The sequence below is a fragment of the Budorcas taxicolor genome, chromosome 6 (assembly GCF_023091745.1).
Source record: "Budorcas taxicolor isolate Tak-1 chromosome 6, Takin1.1, whole genome shotgun sequence".
In the NCBI taxonomy this organism is placed as follows: Eukaryota; Metazoa; Chordata; class Mammalia; order Artiodactyla; family Bovidae; genus Budorcas; species Budorcas taxicolor.
This window is the reverse complement of record NC_068915.1, coordinates 113,756,760-113,774,305: the sequence shown is the minus strand read 5'-3', so window position 1 is coordinate 113,774,305 and position 17,546 is coordinate 113,756,760. Positions and strand designations below refer to the sequence as shown.

Here is a 17,546-nt window from a genome sequence, read left to right as displayed (position 1 = left end):
GAGGAGGGGCCTCCCGGCCTGGGTGCTGGAGGGTGGATTCCCCAAAGTGGCTCCTGAGTGCAGAGCTGGGCCACAGAACGGGACTCCAGGAGCCTGCACGACCCATGGCCACATTCATCCACCCAGAACCTTCACTCTGGGCCTCTTAGGTGACCAAGGGCATCAGGGGACAGCTGTGGGCAGCCCGTAAACTCTGCATCCTCTGGGGGAGGCAGGCAGTACAGTGGGTGTGTTAGAGCCCAGGTTACTCTCGAACATCAGCAGAGGACATCAGGGATGCAGCCTGGCTGGCGCCCTGGCTGAAGGGGCAGAAACGCTGGCTGTTGGAAGCCCTCTAGCATGCCTCATGTTGCTTGGCGGCCGCCTCTGGGCCAGCACCAAGCCACACGCTTTACGAGGTGCGTGTCACAGAAGACTCTCAGCATCCGTCCTGCCATCCCCTCTGTGCTGACGGGGAAACCGAGGCACAGTGTGTTTAAGCAACTTCTCACGGCTGGGGCTAGGGCCACAGCTGGGGCTGCCTGGTTCAAAGTCCACACTGTGAGCCCTGTGGGTGGGACGGGTGCTGGCACTTCCAGGCAAACCAGGCAGGTGGAGCCCAGAATGAGGAAGTACCAGCTGTTTCTTGTCCAGCATCGTCAGACCCCCACATCTGTCTTTGCCCCAGCCGCCTGTCCCCCCGCCCCTCCTACTCTGCTGAGATGGTAGAGGCCAAGCCAGCTCCCTGGGGGGCCCAGGGGAGTAGACGAGCTGAAAGGATGTATCCTCTGGACTGACCCTCCTGAGTCTCCCCAGACCTCGGTGACTCACGACCACAAGCCCCACCAGCCCTCGGTCACATCTGCGTAGAACACAAAACCGCAGGACCTAGGACGAGGCCCCAGGTCTCCACACAGCTCCCCCCAGGCCACCAGACACGACCCCAGGGAGTGACCTGCCCGCCATCAGCCAGGACTGCCTGTTGCCCACCCCTCCCAGGGACATTCCATACTCTACCATCTACCGAAATCCACCTGAGAGATCTCTCTTTTCTCTACATTTAATGTTGCTTTAACACTTTCTTCTGGCCCGTGAACTGCATACATTTTATACAGATTATCCGAAGTTAAAAATCAAAGTGATCAATAAATTGGATATTGATCTGGGCCAGGTGCCCAGGGCCTGATCCAGTGGGAGAGGAGCTTGATTGGTCTGTACCAGTGTTTTAAAATATATATTAGTTTCATCACACCCTGTATGGTTTCATTCATCGCAAATGCCCAGAGCAGGGAAGTCTATAGACAGGAAGTGGACTTCAGGGCAGGGCGTGGGGTGGGGAGAATGAGGGTGGTGGCTCAAGGGTACAGGGTTTCTTTTTCAGTCGAAAGTGGACCGTGCTGATGGGCGCACAGCTCTGTGACAATTCCAGAAACCACTGAATTGTCACACTTTAAATGGGTGAATTGTATGGGATGTGACCGGCATCTCAGTCAAGCTGCTAAAGAATAAAGTAAGAGGTGGCAAAATGAGCTGGAAGAGCCCCACTTTTAAGCAGACTTGGTGGGCTAGACCCTCCCCAGGGCAGCCTGAGGTTGGCAGGGCCCCGTGGGCAGGCAGCTTGGTCACTGAGTCCCCCCAGACGGGAGCCCCCCAGACAAGGGGAGCGCTTGGCTGAGCAGGATAAACCTGACCTGCTGCGGCAGGTTAAGCTGCAGCCTGACCTGGATTTCTCCTGGTTTCCTACAACTGAGAAGCAGGTTGGTGACCTAACACCTTCGGGGCACCTTCAGCCCCCTCTCCTGGGGGGTGATGGTGTGTCTGGGGGAGGGGTGCCCATGACCTCTGTGAGCAGGGCCAGTCTCCAGCTGCAGAAGGAAGCTCAAGGCAGGAGGAGAAGGCGCCTCTGCAGGGACATGGCCCGCCCTGCTGTGTCCACAGACGTGCTCCTGGGCCAAGAAGGTCCGGCCCAGGCACGGCCCTGCTCTGGCGCCCCAGGAGTCCCAGGTGCCAGGTCCTGGGTGGAGTGGCCATGCTCCCCAGCTTGCAGCCAGCCTTCTGCACATCCCCTGATGCTCTGTGCTCACAGTATCACTATCTCTGGGAGTGGTGAGGCCTGACTTCCCTTCCCCATCCCCAGCCCACTGCGGCTGTCTTAACTGCTGGACGCTTGATGGGGGCACAGATGGAACACTCCTCAGGGGTCCCTGTGGTCACAAGTGGCCCACAGGACCCTGGCAGGGCTGTGGTCCCCTTTTGAGCCACACAGGTCCTTCCAGCAGGTCCTGGAGCTTTGGGGGCGCTCTGCCGGGGTTCTGACTTGCTGACACAAGGCCCAGCCGTGTCTGCGTTGAGCTGATGAAGGGATGGCAGGCCTGGAGAGGCCGACCCACAGGGCCCTCAGCACCTGCACATATGATGGGAGGGGACGCACCGAGCACCAGGCTGCTCTCGGGGTGCAGAGTTAGACATGGCGGGGTCCCCCAGGGCTACCGAGGGCATGGGTGGGAAGACCTCAAGGGCAGGTTGATGCCAGGGAGGCGGTGCTGAGCGCCTGGTCCTGGAGAGTGGGCCTGGGTACCTGCAGGGCCTGGGTGGGTGTGATGGGCTGAGGGGGCAGGACCACGCTGCCCCAGGGCGCCCCTTCCTTGGCCCCTCCACACGTGGGAGCTGGCTGGCGTGCTAAAGGGGTGTCCATCAGAGACTGTCGGCTGGCTGGAAGGCCCCGCTGTTGGCCGCTGTGAGCAAGGGGACCTGCTCACCTGCACACCCCACCGCTCGGCTCAGCCAGTGTCTGAGAAGAGCGGCCATGGATGGCAAAACGGACAGGTTTTCATTCTGAGCCCGAAGGTCAAGAGAGGCAAAACTACCTCCAAGGGCAACCGAACATCCGAAAACAGGTCTGATCCATGCTCGTCTGTTAAAAAGTCCCCTTCAGAATTTGCTCTGTGGCTCAGGAAACTCAAAAAGGGGCTCTGCATCAACCTAGAGGGGTGGGATGAGGCGGGAGATGGGAGGGAGGTTCAAAAGGGAGGGGATATATGTACACCTATGGCTGATTCGTGTTGAGGTTTGACAGAAAACAGCAAAATTCTGTAAAGCAGTTATCTTTCAGTTAAAAAATAAATAAATAAATAAAAAAGACTCCTTCATTTCCCTGTCACTAGAAGGCGATCTTCCCAGCCAGAGAGCTTGTCATATGACCCAGGAAAATCTTTCTGACCCAGAGTTAAAAGAAAAACAGAAGACTCAGAAATCCCACGTGTCGGGATCCCCAACAGAACTTTTTAACGTGACTGGAAGCCAAAGGATGGGAAAGCAAAATGCCTGACGCTGTCAATTCTGAGTGATGCAGTTACAGCTGTAACTTGTTCCCCTTTCTATGCATTCCTGCATTTTCCGGGTATTTTGCAATAAGCAGGACTCACTTTTCCAATGAGAAGTAAAACCTCAAGTGTAGCCTGCCGTGTGCATTGAGAGTTTGCACGGCTGAGTGAAGGACACAGAGAAGAGACCCAGGAGGAGGGCCGCGCTGACGCCGCCCCGCACGCCCCACCCGCCCCGCCCACGGCCGCCAGGGCTGCACACGCAGGGGATGGCCGGGGAGCCAAGGCCGCGCGCGGCTCCTGCCTTTCGGGCCGAGCTGGGCATCCTGATGCTTGTCATCCTTCCGCTGTGCCCATCGGGCTCTTGGCCTGACTGCCTGCGGCCACGCACCTACCAGCTGGCTCCCACTTTTATTATTTTAAGACCGGGGCATAAATCTCGAAAGGTAATCTCCTTGCTGAGCTGCATAATTGCAGACAAGAATCTATTCTTAGCGAAAACTTGCTTTGACAGATTAATATGGCTTAACTTTGTCGATGATGATACAAAAATTAGCCCTTTCACAGCAATTCTGTTCTCAGAAGCGCTTTTACAAGTGGCAGGTAATTAATTCTCCCCGTAGGTCGACAGGTGTATTATCCCTTGTCGCTAGCAGGAGGGGGGCTTATGCAGAAGCCAAGTGTAGCCCCCTAGCTGGTGAGGTCAGGGAACAAGGACCTGAGGCTCTGCCCGAAGGGCGCAGAGCCCCACCCTGGTCCTGGGGGGCAGTCACTGGCTGGTCAGGTGGGGTGCCTACCATCTTGAGGGGCCCTGCGGAGATCCAGGCAGGTCCCAAGAGGGCCGAATTGCTTGCTGTTTTGTGTATTGATGTATTCTCAACACCCAGAAGAGTGCCTTTCCATAACAGGTCCTGGTACATGTTTGTTGAATGAATATTCGTGTAAAATAGGCACCATTGCTCTTTCTGTTTACAGAGCACAGCAATGGATGGGGGCCCCTGCCTGTGAGGAGCTTCCAGTCAGGGCCAGTGGGAAACAGAAGCATGTGTGCCCAGTGAAGGCTTCTCTGTAGAAGGGACATGCAGACAGGGTTTTCAGATGTCAACAGGAGTTCACTGAATGGAGAGGAAAAGCCTTCCCCACCCCCCGGGGAGCCAAGACATGGGGCAGCCTACACTCATACTCATGTAGAAAGGCGCCCTTGGAAGATCAGGGTCAGCTTGGAGCTCATGAGATTTGGACTGTGTCCTGGCCCGCTCACTTATCCAGCCCCAGCCCCCACTTCCACAGGCAGACTGTGCTGCTTGGCCCTTGACACTGGCCAACAGGGCTTAGCACGTGCAGCACAAGCAGGCCTGCAACCTTCTTGCAATGTGTCTGGTCGCCCTCCTGCACCTCTGTATTGCCCAGAGTGTGCCTGGGCTGGTCCCGGGAGGAGGATGCCAGATCCCTTCTTAAATCATAGCCCCTAGGTGTGTGAGCGAGCCCAGCCTCTCACAGATCTGAAAAAGAGTGGCTGCTGTTTGGGGTGGTTTGTTACACAGCACTGTTGTGACCAGAGCTGACCGATACACTCCCCTCTCTGACCTCTTCAGTAAAGCAAGGAGTTTCTTACTGCCTTCTCCACCACACCCAGAGAAATAGGTGGCTCATGTCTCTCAGATGGCCCTTCTCAGACGTCAGCATCTCTGACCCCTGGATCCTGCAGTTGCTGCCAGTGCCCACCCCAGGGAAGGTGTGTGCAGTGATCAGGGCACTCACAGGCTTGCAGTTGGTTGGTTTCCCATTCATGTCCGTGCTGGGAGGCCTCAGGTAATCCCAGTCGCGGCCCTTGTTGTAGGTGATGAGTGTCACCACCTTCCCGTTGACCTTCTGGTTTGCCAGGAAGACTCCTTTCACCCCGCGGACCTGGGACAGAAGCACAAGAAGGATGGTAAATGCCTGCCTGGCCCCTTGTGAGAGCTCTGTGTGCAAGGCCTCGTTTGTCCCTGACAACAGCCCTGAGCCAAGGCTGGCTGTACACCCTGGAGGTGAGTGGGGCTCAGGGTGCAAGGGAGCAGAGATGCAGTCTGAGCTCTGACTGGGAGATGGTTCTGTCTGACCCCACTTTCCAAGTGCATTTCACGACACCGAGCTGTCCTCCCAGGTCCAGCCTCTGCTGTCAGACGGCGAGCAGAGCCCTGGTCCTTGACATGCATGCACGTCTTGGACACCCCATCTTTAGCCTGAGCTCCTGACTCAGAGTCCCAGTCCCTCGCCTCCTTCCCAGGGGACCCACAGGGCCTGGACCAGTGGAGTCACTCTGGGCTTCCCTCCAGGGACTTCATCAGCTCAGCCCCGCAGGAGGTTGCCACAGGAGGTTGAGGTTGGGGTCCATGCTGGTCCCAGCCTGCCCTGGATGAGGGTCAAAGTTCCCCATGCTCCCTTTCTCAGGATTCCTGGGGGCCCAGGGAGGTGGGCCACACACACGCCATAGTCAGCCACTGAGTCGGCTTATAAGAAATGGTCAAGCATCAGCAATTCCCAGTTGTTCAATCTAGTGATCCTACAGAGATGAGTTTTTCTGGCAAGTTCCTTGGGCGTGGAGGCCTGGGACCTAGTAACTGAGGCCTGCTGGTGTGGCCTGAGTTCCTTGGAGCCCCCATGGGCCTGAAGCAGCCTTTGCTGCTCTATAAATAGCATGAACCCAGGGCAACTGAGGCACGGAGTTACAAGATTTATCTGGAGTTCCCTGACCAAAGGTGAAGCTCAGGGCCACGGTGATGTTCACAGCGCCTTCTATGTTGCGGTCAAGGGGGCCAATAAGCAGCACTGCATTAAATTCTCAGACTCCACGAGGTCGCTGCTTTCCTAGGCCTCCGTGGCAAGGGCCCGCCAGGTGGGGAGCAGGCTGGGGAGGAACCTGAAGACTCTGATGCAGAGTGAATGGTGTGCGCGTTTCCTGTGGCTTCTGCGACAGGTGACAGACCGATGGGGCTTAAACTACACAAGATCGTGTGACAGCTCTGGGGGCCGGAAGCCCAACGGGAGTGGGTCCCACAGGCTGAGAGCAAGGTGTCGGGGGCCGGTTTGTCCTGGAGGCTCCAGGGAGATGCTGGGTCCTTGCCTTTCCCAGCGTCTAGAGGCACCCGAGGTGCTTGGCTTGCGGCCCCTCCTCCATCTTCAAAGCCAGTCATGCAGCGGCTCCCTGGGCATTCTTCCACGGTTCCGTGGGTTTCCTGTTCCCTTCTGCTCCTTGCACTCGCGAGGACCCCCGAGAGTGCAGTGGGCCTCATGGAAAGCGCTGGAAACTCTTCCCATCTTCTGTCTGCCGACTCCATCCCCTTTGCCTGTGTCTTCTGCTAGGAGGCTGCTGTCTGGGGCGAGGATGGCGGTCTGGCCCTCACTCCACAGATGATGTTTCGGGGATGGTCTTTCTGGGGGATGACCCAGGGGAGGAGGACCACGGCCCCTTCTCTCTCACTCGTGGTGACGTCACTGTCTCAGGCCTATCTGAGCATCACTTGGGGGCAGGCATCCAGCCTGCCTCGTGCTGGGTTTGAGCCTTCCCTAATGTCCCAGGGGCAGATTCGATGCTGATTTGCCCGGTGATGGCTTGACGGAAAGCGCTCTTTTATATCCCAACTGGTCTCCATGAAAACACTCAGCAGTAAATAACCCGGACCCTCCTGTCGCAGAGAGGTAGGAGCAGGCCGAGTCTCCCTGGGGTGGGTCTGATCAGCTGAGCGCCAGCTTCCAAAGCTGATGTGCCCACTCCAAGTGCCCACCCTTCTCACGGCTGTGCTGGCTTCCTGGGGCTGAGGTGACAAAGCATCACCAAGTGGGAGCGGGCGGGGCTCAAACAACAGAAATTCTGTTTCCTCACAGTGGGGAAGCCAGAGGTCCACGATCCAGGCACTGGCAACGCGGTCCTCTCTCCGAAGTTCCTCTCCCTCGTCTCCTCCAGCTTCAGGGGTCTCCAGGTACTCTCTGCTCCATCCTCACAGAGCCCCCTCTCTGTGTGTCTGTGTCTCCTCTTCTGATCCTTATAAGGATGCTTGTCATGAGTTTAGAACCCAACACAAGCTCATCTCAAGACCCTTTACTTAGTGACGCTGCAAAGATCCTTTTCCCTAAGCAGCTCAAGGTCATGGCTTCAATGTGGTTTTACCTTTTTTTTGGTGGGGGAGGTCGCATTCAGCCCATTACAATGGCATGGCTGTCTCCCAGGTGTGGTCAGGACTTCTCAGGGTCAGGGCACAGGGCTGGGAACCCCCATGAAAGTGTTAGTCACTCAGTCGTGTCCGACTCTTTGAGACTCCATGAACTGCAGCCCACCAGGCTCCTCAGTCCATGGGCTTCTCCAGGTAAGAATACTGGAGTGAGTAGCCATTCCCTTCTCCAACCTAGGGATCTTCCCAACCTAGGGATCAAACCTAGGTCTCCTGCATTGCAGACAGTTTCTTTATCATCTTGAGCCACCAGAGAAGCCCCCATATCCCCCTTCCTAACCCAAGCTTCAACACAAGGAGGCCCCCAGAGAAGAGCTGTCATTTGGTCTAGAACCAGGACACCTCCCCGCCACCCCTGCCCACCCCAAGCAGTGGTGTGAGTTCACGGCCCTTGAAAGTCCAGGCCTCTCAGGCCAGTGTTTGCCTGTGATGTCTCGGACAAGACGTTTTTCCTGGATCTGCCATCAGATGAATGATAACCACGGAGATAATGCAACTGGCACACGTGTAGACTCTCTAGGCCAGGCCTTCCCCACGCACGATCTTGAATCCCCAGAAAGGCCACTGCTGTGAAAACTGTCGCGAGCTCGCTGAGTACTGGGCTGCTGTAAGTGTTCAGTGGAAACAGAGGCCTCCTTTTGTGCCTCCACTTGGCACAGAAGCCCTCTGAGGAAGGCACTACTGTCATCCTTGTTTCACTACGAGGAAACTGAAGCATAGAGAGGTTAAGTAACCTCCCTGAGGTCACACAGCAAATACATATCAGAACTGGGATTTGAGCCCAGGCAGTGGGGCTCCAGAGCTGTGCTCGTAACCACTACCCATGACTCACATTAGGTGGATTTCAGAGAAGCCAAGTCACTTACAAGGAGGCCCAGCTTTGGGCCTGGCCACGTGAGCTCCCTCCAGTCCCCATGGCCTCTCACTGCCTGGGCTTTGGCATGAATTGCCGTTTCCAGGTTCCTCAAGCCTGGCTAACTTCAGCTTGGTCTTAGATCCATCCACATCCCTTCCTCCAGGAAGCACTCCCTGACTCCCATCCCGGGCTGGCTAACTGCCACTCACAGCGTTCTCCAGATGCTGACTCACCGGGTGGGAACCACTGTCGGGGGCTGATCTTCCTGTAGAGTATGAAATTCTGGGAGAAGTGGTCCCCTGAGTCCTGGGGATGGGGCCTGGAGCTGGCCGTGTGCTACAGGCGGTACGGATACCCACGGAGGGCCAGGCAATCCTGCGTGTAACCGCGGTGTCTGCGGTGCCCTCATCCTTAGTCAATGACATGCCCTTCCTGCGTGTAACTTTTAGCAAATGGCCCTAAGCCGTCGGCTGTGTCCAGCTGGGGCAGTAAACCCACAAATGGGTTCTCACTGTAAACCAATGCTTACATTTATCACTTCCTTGGAGAAGGTGGTTCTGTGCTGCTGTTGACGACTCAAAGAGATGGAGGCTGCAGCCCCGGCTCTGTCTGGGAGGCCTGCTCCCACCCCAGCTGACCTGCTCTGTCTGCTTAAGGCTTGGCTGGCCACCCATGGGACACTCTCCCCAGCCTGGCAGGGACGGCAGAGTCTGGCAGGCCCACCACCAGCATCTGCTACGAGAATACACTGGCCAGGGGCTCCCGGAGGGAGGAGCTTAATGGTGAATGACCGAGGGAGGGAGTGCTGGCCAGGAGGGTGGACAGAGCTTGGGACAACAGACCTGGGCTGGTCCTGGTTTTCTCACTTCCTCCCCAAGTACCTGGGCAGGTTGCCTGCCCTGTCTGAGCCTCTGGTTCCTTACCTGTAAAGCGGCTGAGGGAGCCCCTCCCGGGTCTGGTGTGGACAAGGATACAAGAGGTGGCCTTGAAAGGCCGGGTCCCAGTTGGGCCATGTCCCAGTTGGGCCATTGTGGGTACGGGACTGACATGTATGGAATCAAGAGCATGGGAGCCAGGAGCCCCAGTTCAGAGCCTCTGACCTGATCAGGTCAGCCCTTTGGCATCATGCGACAGGAGCACGTAGAGGCTTAAATGGGACACAGATGGGGTGGGACCCCCAGGGAGGGCACTGGGGGATCTGGGAATCTCAGGCAGGGAGGCCCCAAACCCCAGCCCCAGAGACAAGAGCTGCAGGCCAGGGCAGAGATAGGAAGCTAGAGAGAGCCCGACAGAGGTGAGATATGCAGAGCGGGGCAGAGACCAGTCCTGGGTGGGGGGAGGCAGCGAGGCCAGCAATGGGAGGGGTCCCAGCCTCTGTCCCTCAGCCTGTTTCCGTGCAGTGGCGTTCAAGGCACGCATGGCTCTGCAGACGACGGCTGACGAGTAAGTTGACGGTGGAGACCGCTAACCTGAACCTCAACTCAGCAACATGTCATCCCCACAAAAGAATTCCATTCTTCTCACGAGCAGTGTTACACAGTGCTCCTAGACTGGATTTTGAATTTCACCACAAAGAGTGAGTTTTCTCTCTTGCTCTGAAAGTACCTGCATGGTATCCTCTAGATCTGCAAAGCCTAAATTAGGGCATTTTTGCAGGGTGGGATGGGGGCCCGGGAGGGAGTGGGAGGAGCCGTGGAGGGAGTGGGAGGAGCCGTGGAGGGAGTGGGAGGAGCCGGGTGGGAGTGGGAGGAGCCGGGTGGGAGTGGGTGGAGTCAGGCGGGAGTGGGTGGAGCTGGGAAGGGAGTGGGAGGAGCCAGGGAGGGAGTGGGAGGAGCCTTGGTGGAAGTGGGAGGGGCAGGAGCGGGAGTGGGAGGAGCCGGGGCAGGGTGGGAGGAGCCGGGGCTGGAATGGTAAGGGCCAGGGCAGAAGTGAGAGAGGCCAGGAGGGAGTGGGCGGAGCCCGGGCTGTGGGCCCTAGACGCCCCTCAGGTCCCACCTCCAGGATGTCGATGACCACGTTCTCCTCCGCCTGCCGCGAGCTGCGCACGTCTTCCAGCACCAGTGAGTAGCGCACGCCGCGCGTGTCCGACTGGTACAGGTTGTAGGTATCGGTCTGGTACCACTCCTGCACGGCCACGAACACCTGGCTCTCGTCCGTGCTGATGACCTGCAGATCCTGGGGGCGTGGGGGAGCGGGGTCAGTGCGGGCTGGGGGCCGGTGCGGGGGAGGGAAGCTGGCCTGGGCGTGGGGGGTAGGGGAGATGGGGCAGGCCTAAGGGGAGGGGTGGGCAGGCCTCAGACCTGGTGGGACTGGTGGGGGGGTGGCCACAGCCCTCTTGGCGTCAGGCTGACCCAGATTTTCATCCCGGCTCTGCCCGCAGTGCCCTGTGGCAGTAGACAAGTCCCTTGACCTCTCTGGGTCTCTGTTCTCCCAGCTTCAAAATGGGGGTCATGTTCCCACCCTCCACATTGGGTGGGGGTGCTGCCCAGACACTGGGCGGGGTGCAGTGACACCTCCCCCCACCCCCTGCCCCTGCCATGCCGTCTGCCTGCTTGTCCCTGCAGTTAGGAGGAGCCTGAGACTCCCATGCACCCCAGACCATCACCCCTGGGAGGCGGGGCCCGGTCTCCTTCCGGGCCCCTCCCCGCCTCCGTCCTGAGGATCAGATAAGCTGTCTGTCAGTTCACCCACGCAGCATGTGTTCATTAAGTGCCTGCTGTGTGCCAGGCGCTGTGCTAGGCGCTGGGCCCTGCTGGGGACCCACACTGGTCTCTGCCCTCCAGGTTGTACACTGGGAAGGCGGGCTGGGTTAATTTGCTTCAGCCTCGTGCCCAGGGCCTCCTCGATGGCCTGCTACATACAGAGAGCTGCCCTTTGCCCACAGTTCCTCCAGGCCAGGACGCCCCTGCCTTTGGTCCCCCTGCTGGACACACAGCCAACAAGGCCTGGCGGGAGCTGAGGGCAGGCGCCTGGCCAGCAGGCGGGCAGGAGGCCTGCCCCGAGAAGGTCAGCGGCCAAGGCCAAAGCCCACCTGGAGCAGGACGCCTGGCAGCTCTTGAGTGGGCCAGGCACCCCCTCTCAGGATTTGTTCCAGATTTGACAATTCAGAAAAAAAAAAAAAAAAAAATCCACAGTCAAATAAAAAGGAAGAAGAAGAAACCCAGGGCTAAGCTGAATTTCTTGTTTTCCTTTTCACTCCCAGCCAGCGCCAAATGCTGCGTGGGAGCCACATGAAAAGGCATCTGAGCAGGCCTGTTTCAATGCCATAACGAGCTTTTATGCTGCAGCCTCTCGTTTGCCTTCTATCACTCCTAGACTTTTATTGCCCCTCTGGCGGAGGAGCTTCCAAGATCCAGGAGCCGAGGACAGATGGCAGAGGGGGCGGGGCAACGCTGGTCACGACCGCTGCTCCGCCCACCGCGGCCAGTGTAGTTTGGGGGTTCTCTTCCCTTTACAGACTTTCAATCCGGTGAAGAGGCCGCCTGGGCAGGGTGCAGGCCGGTGAGGGCCCCTCGCCTCCTGCCTGTTCGCACCCCCACCTCTCGGTGCTGTGCAGCCAAAAACAAGGGCTTTGCAAAAACGAGGGGGGCAGTGCTGTGAAACAGCTGCGATGCACCTGCCTCCCAGGGGCAGCCCTGCAGCGCGGCGGGGCCCTGGCCCGTGGACCCGAGCAGCTCACAGCCAGGGAGGGCTTACAGAGCCAGGGCCACAGGCCTGCGGTTCCCTCTGTGAGACGGGACAGCAGGGTGATGGCGAGTCGGAGGGTTGCTCCTGAAGCCTGGGAAGTGGGGCATCTCTGCTCCTCTCGCCCACCTCCCCTCTCCTACTTCTCCATGCTAGGCCAAGGTGTCCTTCCGGGTACCACTAATCCTGCAGCCCCGCATGAGAAAACCTTCTATTGGCCCGAGGTTCCGAGCTCACGCAGTGCCCAGCATCAGTCACACGGGGATCGATCAGTATTTACCGCTATTGCCTTCATTCTGAGTTTGTCTCCCCCACACCCGGGTAAATGTTTACAAAACCTGAGTAGACATTTACTAGAATTTGGGAAACAAAGGAAAACGTATAAAGGGAGTAAAAGTTGCCTGTAGTACTGCTCCTAGAGAAACCTGATATAAACATTTAAAAATGTTTACTTCTGGGCTTGTTCCCAAATGTGATTCATATACTTTCTCAAGTATGGTTTGTAGCTTGCTCTTGCATGTTATATGAGGAGCATGTTTCTCTGTTGTTACAATTATTTATAAACACCACTTTTAGTGACTGCATGATATTCCCTTTTGTGGATGTACCATATTTCACTGAATATTTCCCCACTTGGTGAGCTTTTTAGCATCTCCAGCATGATGTGCAAAACAGGCATAAACATTCCCAGACATAGATCTCTGTGTTCTCTGTATTACCACAGCATAAATCTAAAAAGGGAAATTGCTGCATCTGAGAGAAGGAACATTTTTAAAGTTCTTGTTACATTATGTTCCATTCCCCCAAGCAGAGCTAGAGGGCGCTCGTTTCTCTCCATGCACTGAGACCAGTCTTAAAAATCCTTGGTGTTTAGAGAGTGATAAGTAATATACAATTTTCCCCTTAAATTATTCATATTATTCTTCTTTTAAAAGGAAAGTTAGAAGCAGAGACATTTGTTGACTCCATTTCTAAACAAAAGTCATTAAAATATCACACATATGTACATGTGTTTCCATGTGTGTGTATACTTATACCGGTTTCCCAAGTGGCTCAGTGTAAGGGGTCTGTCTGCCAATGCATGAGCTGCGGGAGAGATCCCCGGGTGGGGACGATCCCCTGGAGGAGGAAATGGCAACTCCAGTATTCTTGCCTGGAAAATCCCATAGAGGAGCCTGGCCAGGTACAGTCCACGGAGTCCCAAAGAGTCTATGGGGTCACAAAGGACATGACTGAGAGGCTGAGCGCGCGTGCACACACACACACACACACACACACGTCTATATGTCTGGAGAAATATGTGGAAACATCAGAGTTGCCAGTGTTTGTTATCAGGTAGAATTAGGTTTGATTATAAGTAATATAGGGGCTTCCCCGGTGGCTCAGAGAGTAAAGCCCCTGCATGCAACGCGGGAGACCCAGGTTTGATCCCTGGGTCAGGAAGATCCCCTGGAGAAGGAAATGGCAACCCACTCCAGTATTCTTGCCTGGAGAATCCCATGGATGGAAGAGCCTGGTGGGCTACAGTCCATGGGGTCGCAAAGAGTTGGACACGACTGAGCGAGTTCACTTCATAAGTAATATAAACTGCAAAAAAAAAGTGACTCAAATGAGATAGAAACTCATTTTTCCCCAAATGTAAAAGGATTCCAGAGGTAGACATCCCAGTGTAGAAGCTGGAATCACCAGGGACAGAGTCGCCAGGAACAGAGGCTCCTTCTGAGTCACCATTCTCCTGCCCAGTTCTGCCCCATCTACTGATGGTCCGGGATGATTGCTAGAGCTCCAGCCAGCCATCTCGTCAATGTGCAAGGCAAAAGGAGGGAGAGAGGAAAGAGGAGGGAAAGGCTAGTCTTTAAAATAGGGCTCTGAGAAGTCTCCCAGACCTGACGATTCCACTTAATCTCATTGGCCAGATTTCAGAAATGACCACATGTAGCTGCAAGGGAAGCTGTAAAATTTAGTCCCAGCTGGGAAGCAAGGCACCAGCTAAGATTTAGGGTTTGTTAAACTAAGATGAAGAATAAGAATGAATATACAATGAACAAAGTTAGTGGAGGTGATGGAGTTCCAGCTGAGCTATTTAAGATCCTAAAAGATGATGCTGTTAAAGTGCTGCACTCAACATGTCAGCAAATTTGGAAAACTCAGCAGTGGCTACAGGACTGGAAAAGGTCAGTCTTCATTCCAATGCCAAAGAAAGGCAATGCCAAAGAATGTTCAAATTACCATACAGTTGCGCTCATTTCACATGCTAGTAAGGTAATGCTCGAAACCCTTCAAGCTAGGCTTCAGCAGTATGTGAACTGAGAACTTCCAGATGTACAGGCTGGATTTAGAAAAGGCAGAGGAACCAGAGATAAAATTGCCAACATCCACGGGATCAGAAAGAAAGCAAGGGAATTCCAGAAAAATATTTACTTCTGCTTCACTGACTACACTAAAGCCTTTCACTGTGTGGATCACAACAAACTGTGGAAAGTTCTTAAAGAGATGGGAATACCAGACCACCTTACCTGTCTCCCGAGAAACCTGTTTGTGGGTCAAGAAGCAATGTTAGAACCAGACGTGGAACAACATACTGGTTAAAAATCGGGAAAGGAGTATATCAAAGCTGTATACTGTCACCCTGTTTATTTACTTTCTGTGCAGAGTACATCATGTGAAATGCCAGGCTGGATGAATCACAAGCTGGAATCAAGATGCCGGGAGAAAGATCAACAGCCTTAAATATGGAGATGATACCGCTCTAATGGCAGAAAGCAAAGAGGAACTAAAGAGCCTCTTGATAAAGGTGAAAGAGGAGAGTGGAAAAGCTGGCTTAAAACTCAACATTCAAAAAACTAAGATCATGGCATCCGGTCCCATTACTTCCTGGCAAATAGATGGGTGGGGGGAAAGTGGAAGCAGATTTTATTTTCTTGGGCTCCAAAATCACTGTGGATGGTGACTGCAGCCACGAAATTAAAAGATGCTCGCTCCTTGGAAGGAAAGGTATGACCAACCTAGACAGCATATTAAAAAGCAGAGACATCCCTTTGCCAACAAAGGTCTGTATAGTCAAGGCTATGGCTTTCCCAATAGTCATATACTGATGTGACAGTTGGACCCCAAAGGAGGCTGAGCATGAAAGAATTGATGCTTTCAAACTGTGGTGCTGGAGAAGACTCTTGAGAGTCCCTTGGAGAGTCCCTTGGTGCAGCAAGGAGATCCAACCAGTCCATCCTAAAGGAAATCAGTCCTGAATAGTCATTGGAAGGACTGATGCTGAAGCTGAAGCTCCAATACTTTGGCCACCTGACATGAAGCACTGATATTTGAAAAGACCCTGATGCTGGGAAAGATTGAAGGCGGGAGGAGAAGGGGTGACAGAGGATGAGGTTGTTGGATAGCACCACTGACTCAGTGGATACGAGTGTGAGCAAATTCCAGGACATAGTGGAGGACAGGGAAGCCTGGTGACTGTAGCCCATGGGGTTGCAAGAAGTTGGACACAAATGAGCAAAAGTTCCTACAACAGCGGCCTTGAGGAATGAAGTGAGATTGTCACGGAAAGGAGGAACGGAGTGGAGAACAGGCAGAGATGGTATATAAATTGGCGTTATTCCGTTAGTTGTAGTGAAACCATTTTAAAGAAGTACTCTTGGAAGGCTTAAGAACATTTTAGTAAGAATGATAGGGGAAATGTCCTCATAAATTTTTACATAAAATTTAAGGAACAGCTGAATGAACCAAAATCTTCACCAAATTCTTCCAGCACTTTGAATGTTGCAGCTCCAAAGCCTCCCAGCTTTCTGATAACAAATCTGCCTATAATCTTACTGATGGTCCCTGTATGTGATGAGTGACTTGTCTCTTGCCGCTTCCAAGATTCTTTCTTTGTGTTCCCACAGCTTGATTATAATGTCTTGGTGTGGAACTCTTATTAGTGTTTATGCTACTTGGAGCTCACCAAGCTTTAAAAGATCTTAATAGTTATATTTTCATCAGTTTTAGGGAAGTTTCGGTCTCTCAGATAATTCCCCTGCCCCTTTCTCTTTCTCCTTCTCCCGGGACTCCCACGGCTGACTTGGTGATGGCCCACAGTCTCTTAGATGGGGTTCACTTTTTTTTTTCTCTTTCTGTCCCCCAGGTTTTATCATCTCAATTGTCCCATCTCCAGAGTTCTCTGCATCTTTCTTCTACTTGCTCACATCTGGTTTTGAATCTCTCTAGTGGATTGTCCATTTCAATTATTGTTCCTTTTAGCTTCAGGATTTCTTTTTGGTTCCATGTGTTCTATCTATTTTTTTGGTACAGGGGCACGTTAGAGATACTGTGGGTTCAGTTCCAGACCACCCCCAAAAATCAAACATCACAATAAAGTGAGTCACACAGATTTCTTTGGTTTCTCAGTATATATAAAAGTTACATTCACACTATACTGTAATCTATTAAGCGCACAGTAGCATTATGTCTTACAAAATGTATATACCTTAACTCAAAAGTACTTCATTGTTGAAAAACAGGTAACCACCATCTTAGACTTCAGTGAGTCATAATCTTTTTGCTGGTGGAGGGTCTGAACTAGATGTTGACAGCTGCTGTGTGATCAGTCTGGTGGTTGTGGCAACTTCTTAAAATAAGACAAAAATGAACAATGCAGCATCTATTCACTCTTGCTTTTTTGAATAATTTCTCTATAGAATGCAATGCCGTTTGATAGCATTTACCCACAGTAGACTTCTTTCAAAATTGGTATCAATCCTCTCAAACTCTGCCATTGCCACACCAACTAAGCTTGTGTAACATCTAAATCTTTTGCTGTGATTTCAGCAATCTTCACAGCATCTCCACCAGGAGTAAATTCCATCCAAGAAATCTTTCTTGGTCATCCGTAAGGAGCACCTCTTCATTCCTTGAAGTTTTATCATGTTGCTGCTGCTAAGTCGCTTCAGTCGTGTCCGACTCTGTACAGCCCCATAGACGGCAGCCCACCAGGCTCCCCCGTCCCTGGGATTCTCCAGGCAAGAACACTGGAGTGGGTTGCCATTTCCTTCTCCAATGCATGAAAGTGAAAAGTGAAAGTGAAGTCGCTCAGTCGTGTCTGACTCTTTGCGACCCCATGGACTGCAGCCTACCAGGCTCCTCCATAGCTTGCAGAAATTCAGTTGCATCTTCAGGCTCCACTTCTAATTCTGGTTCTCTTGCTGGTTCTACCACAAAAGTCTTAAACCTTTCAAAGTCGTCCATGAGGGCTGGACTCCACTTCTTCCAAACTCCTATTGATGTTGACACTTCGACCTCTTCTCATGAATCACAAATGTTCTTAATGGCATCTAGAATGGGAGATCCTTCCTAGAAGGGTTTTGATTGACTTTGCCCAGATCCATCAGAGGAATCACTGTCTATAGCAGTTATAGCCTTGTGAGCTGTATTTGTTAAATATTAAGAGTTGAAAGTTGAAATCACTCCTGGATGCATGAGTTGCAGAATGCACCCTGTGCCAGCAGG

General features: G+C 53.7%; 1 protein-coding gene across 1 annotated transcript in view; it reads right to left on the bottom strand.

Moving 5' to 3' along the window:
* SORCS2 (sortilin related VPS10 domain containing receptor 2) overlaps window positions 1–17,546 on the bottom strand; it is a 491,862-nt gene that overhangs the window by 42,435 nt on the left and 431,881 nt on the right. Inside the window, exons 9-10 of the mRNA XM_052641644.1 lie at window positions 10,365–10,544; window positions 5,064–5,210 (exon numbers count right to left, since the gene is read on the bottom strand). Of these exons, the coding sequence (XP_052497604.1) occupies window positions 5,064–5,210; window positions 10,365–10,544 (327 nt within the window). The remainder of the gene's footprint in view (window positions 1–5,063; window positions 5,211–10,364; window positions 10,545–17,546) is intronic.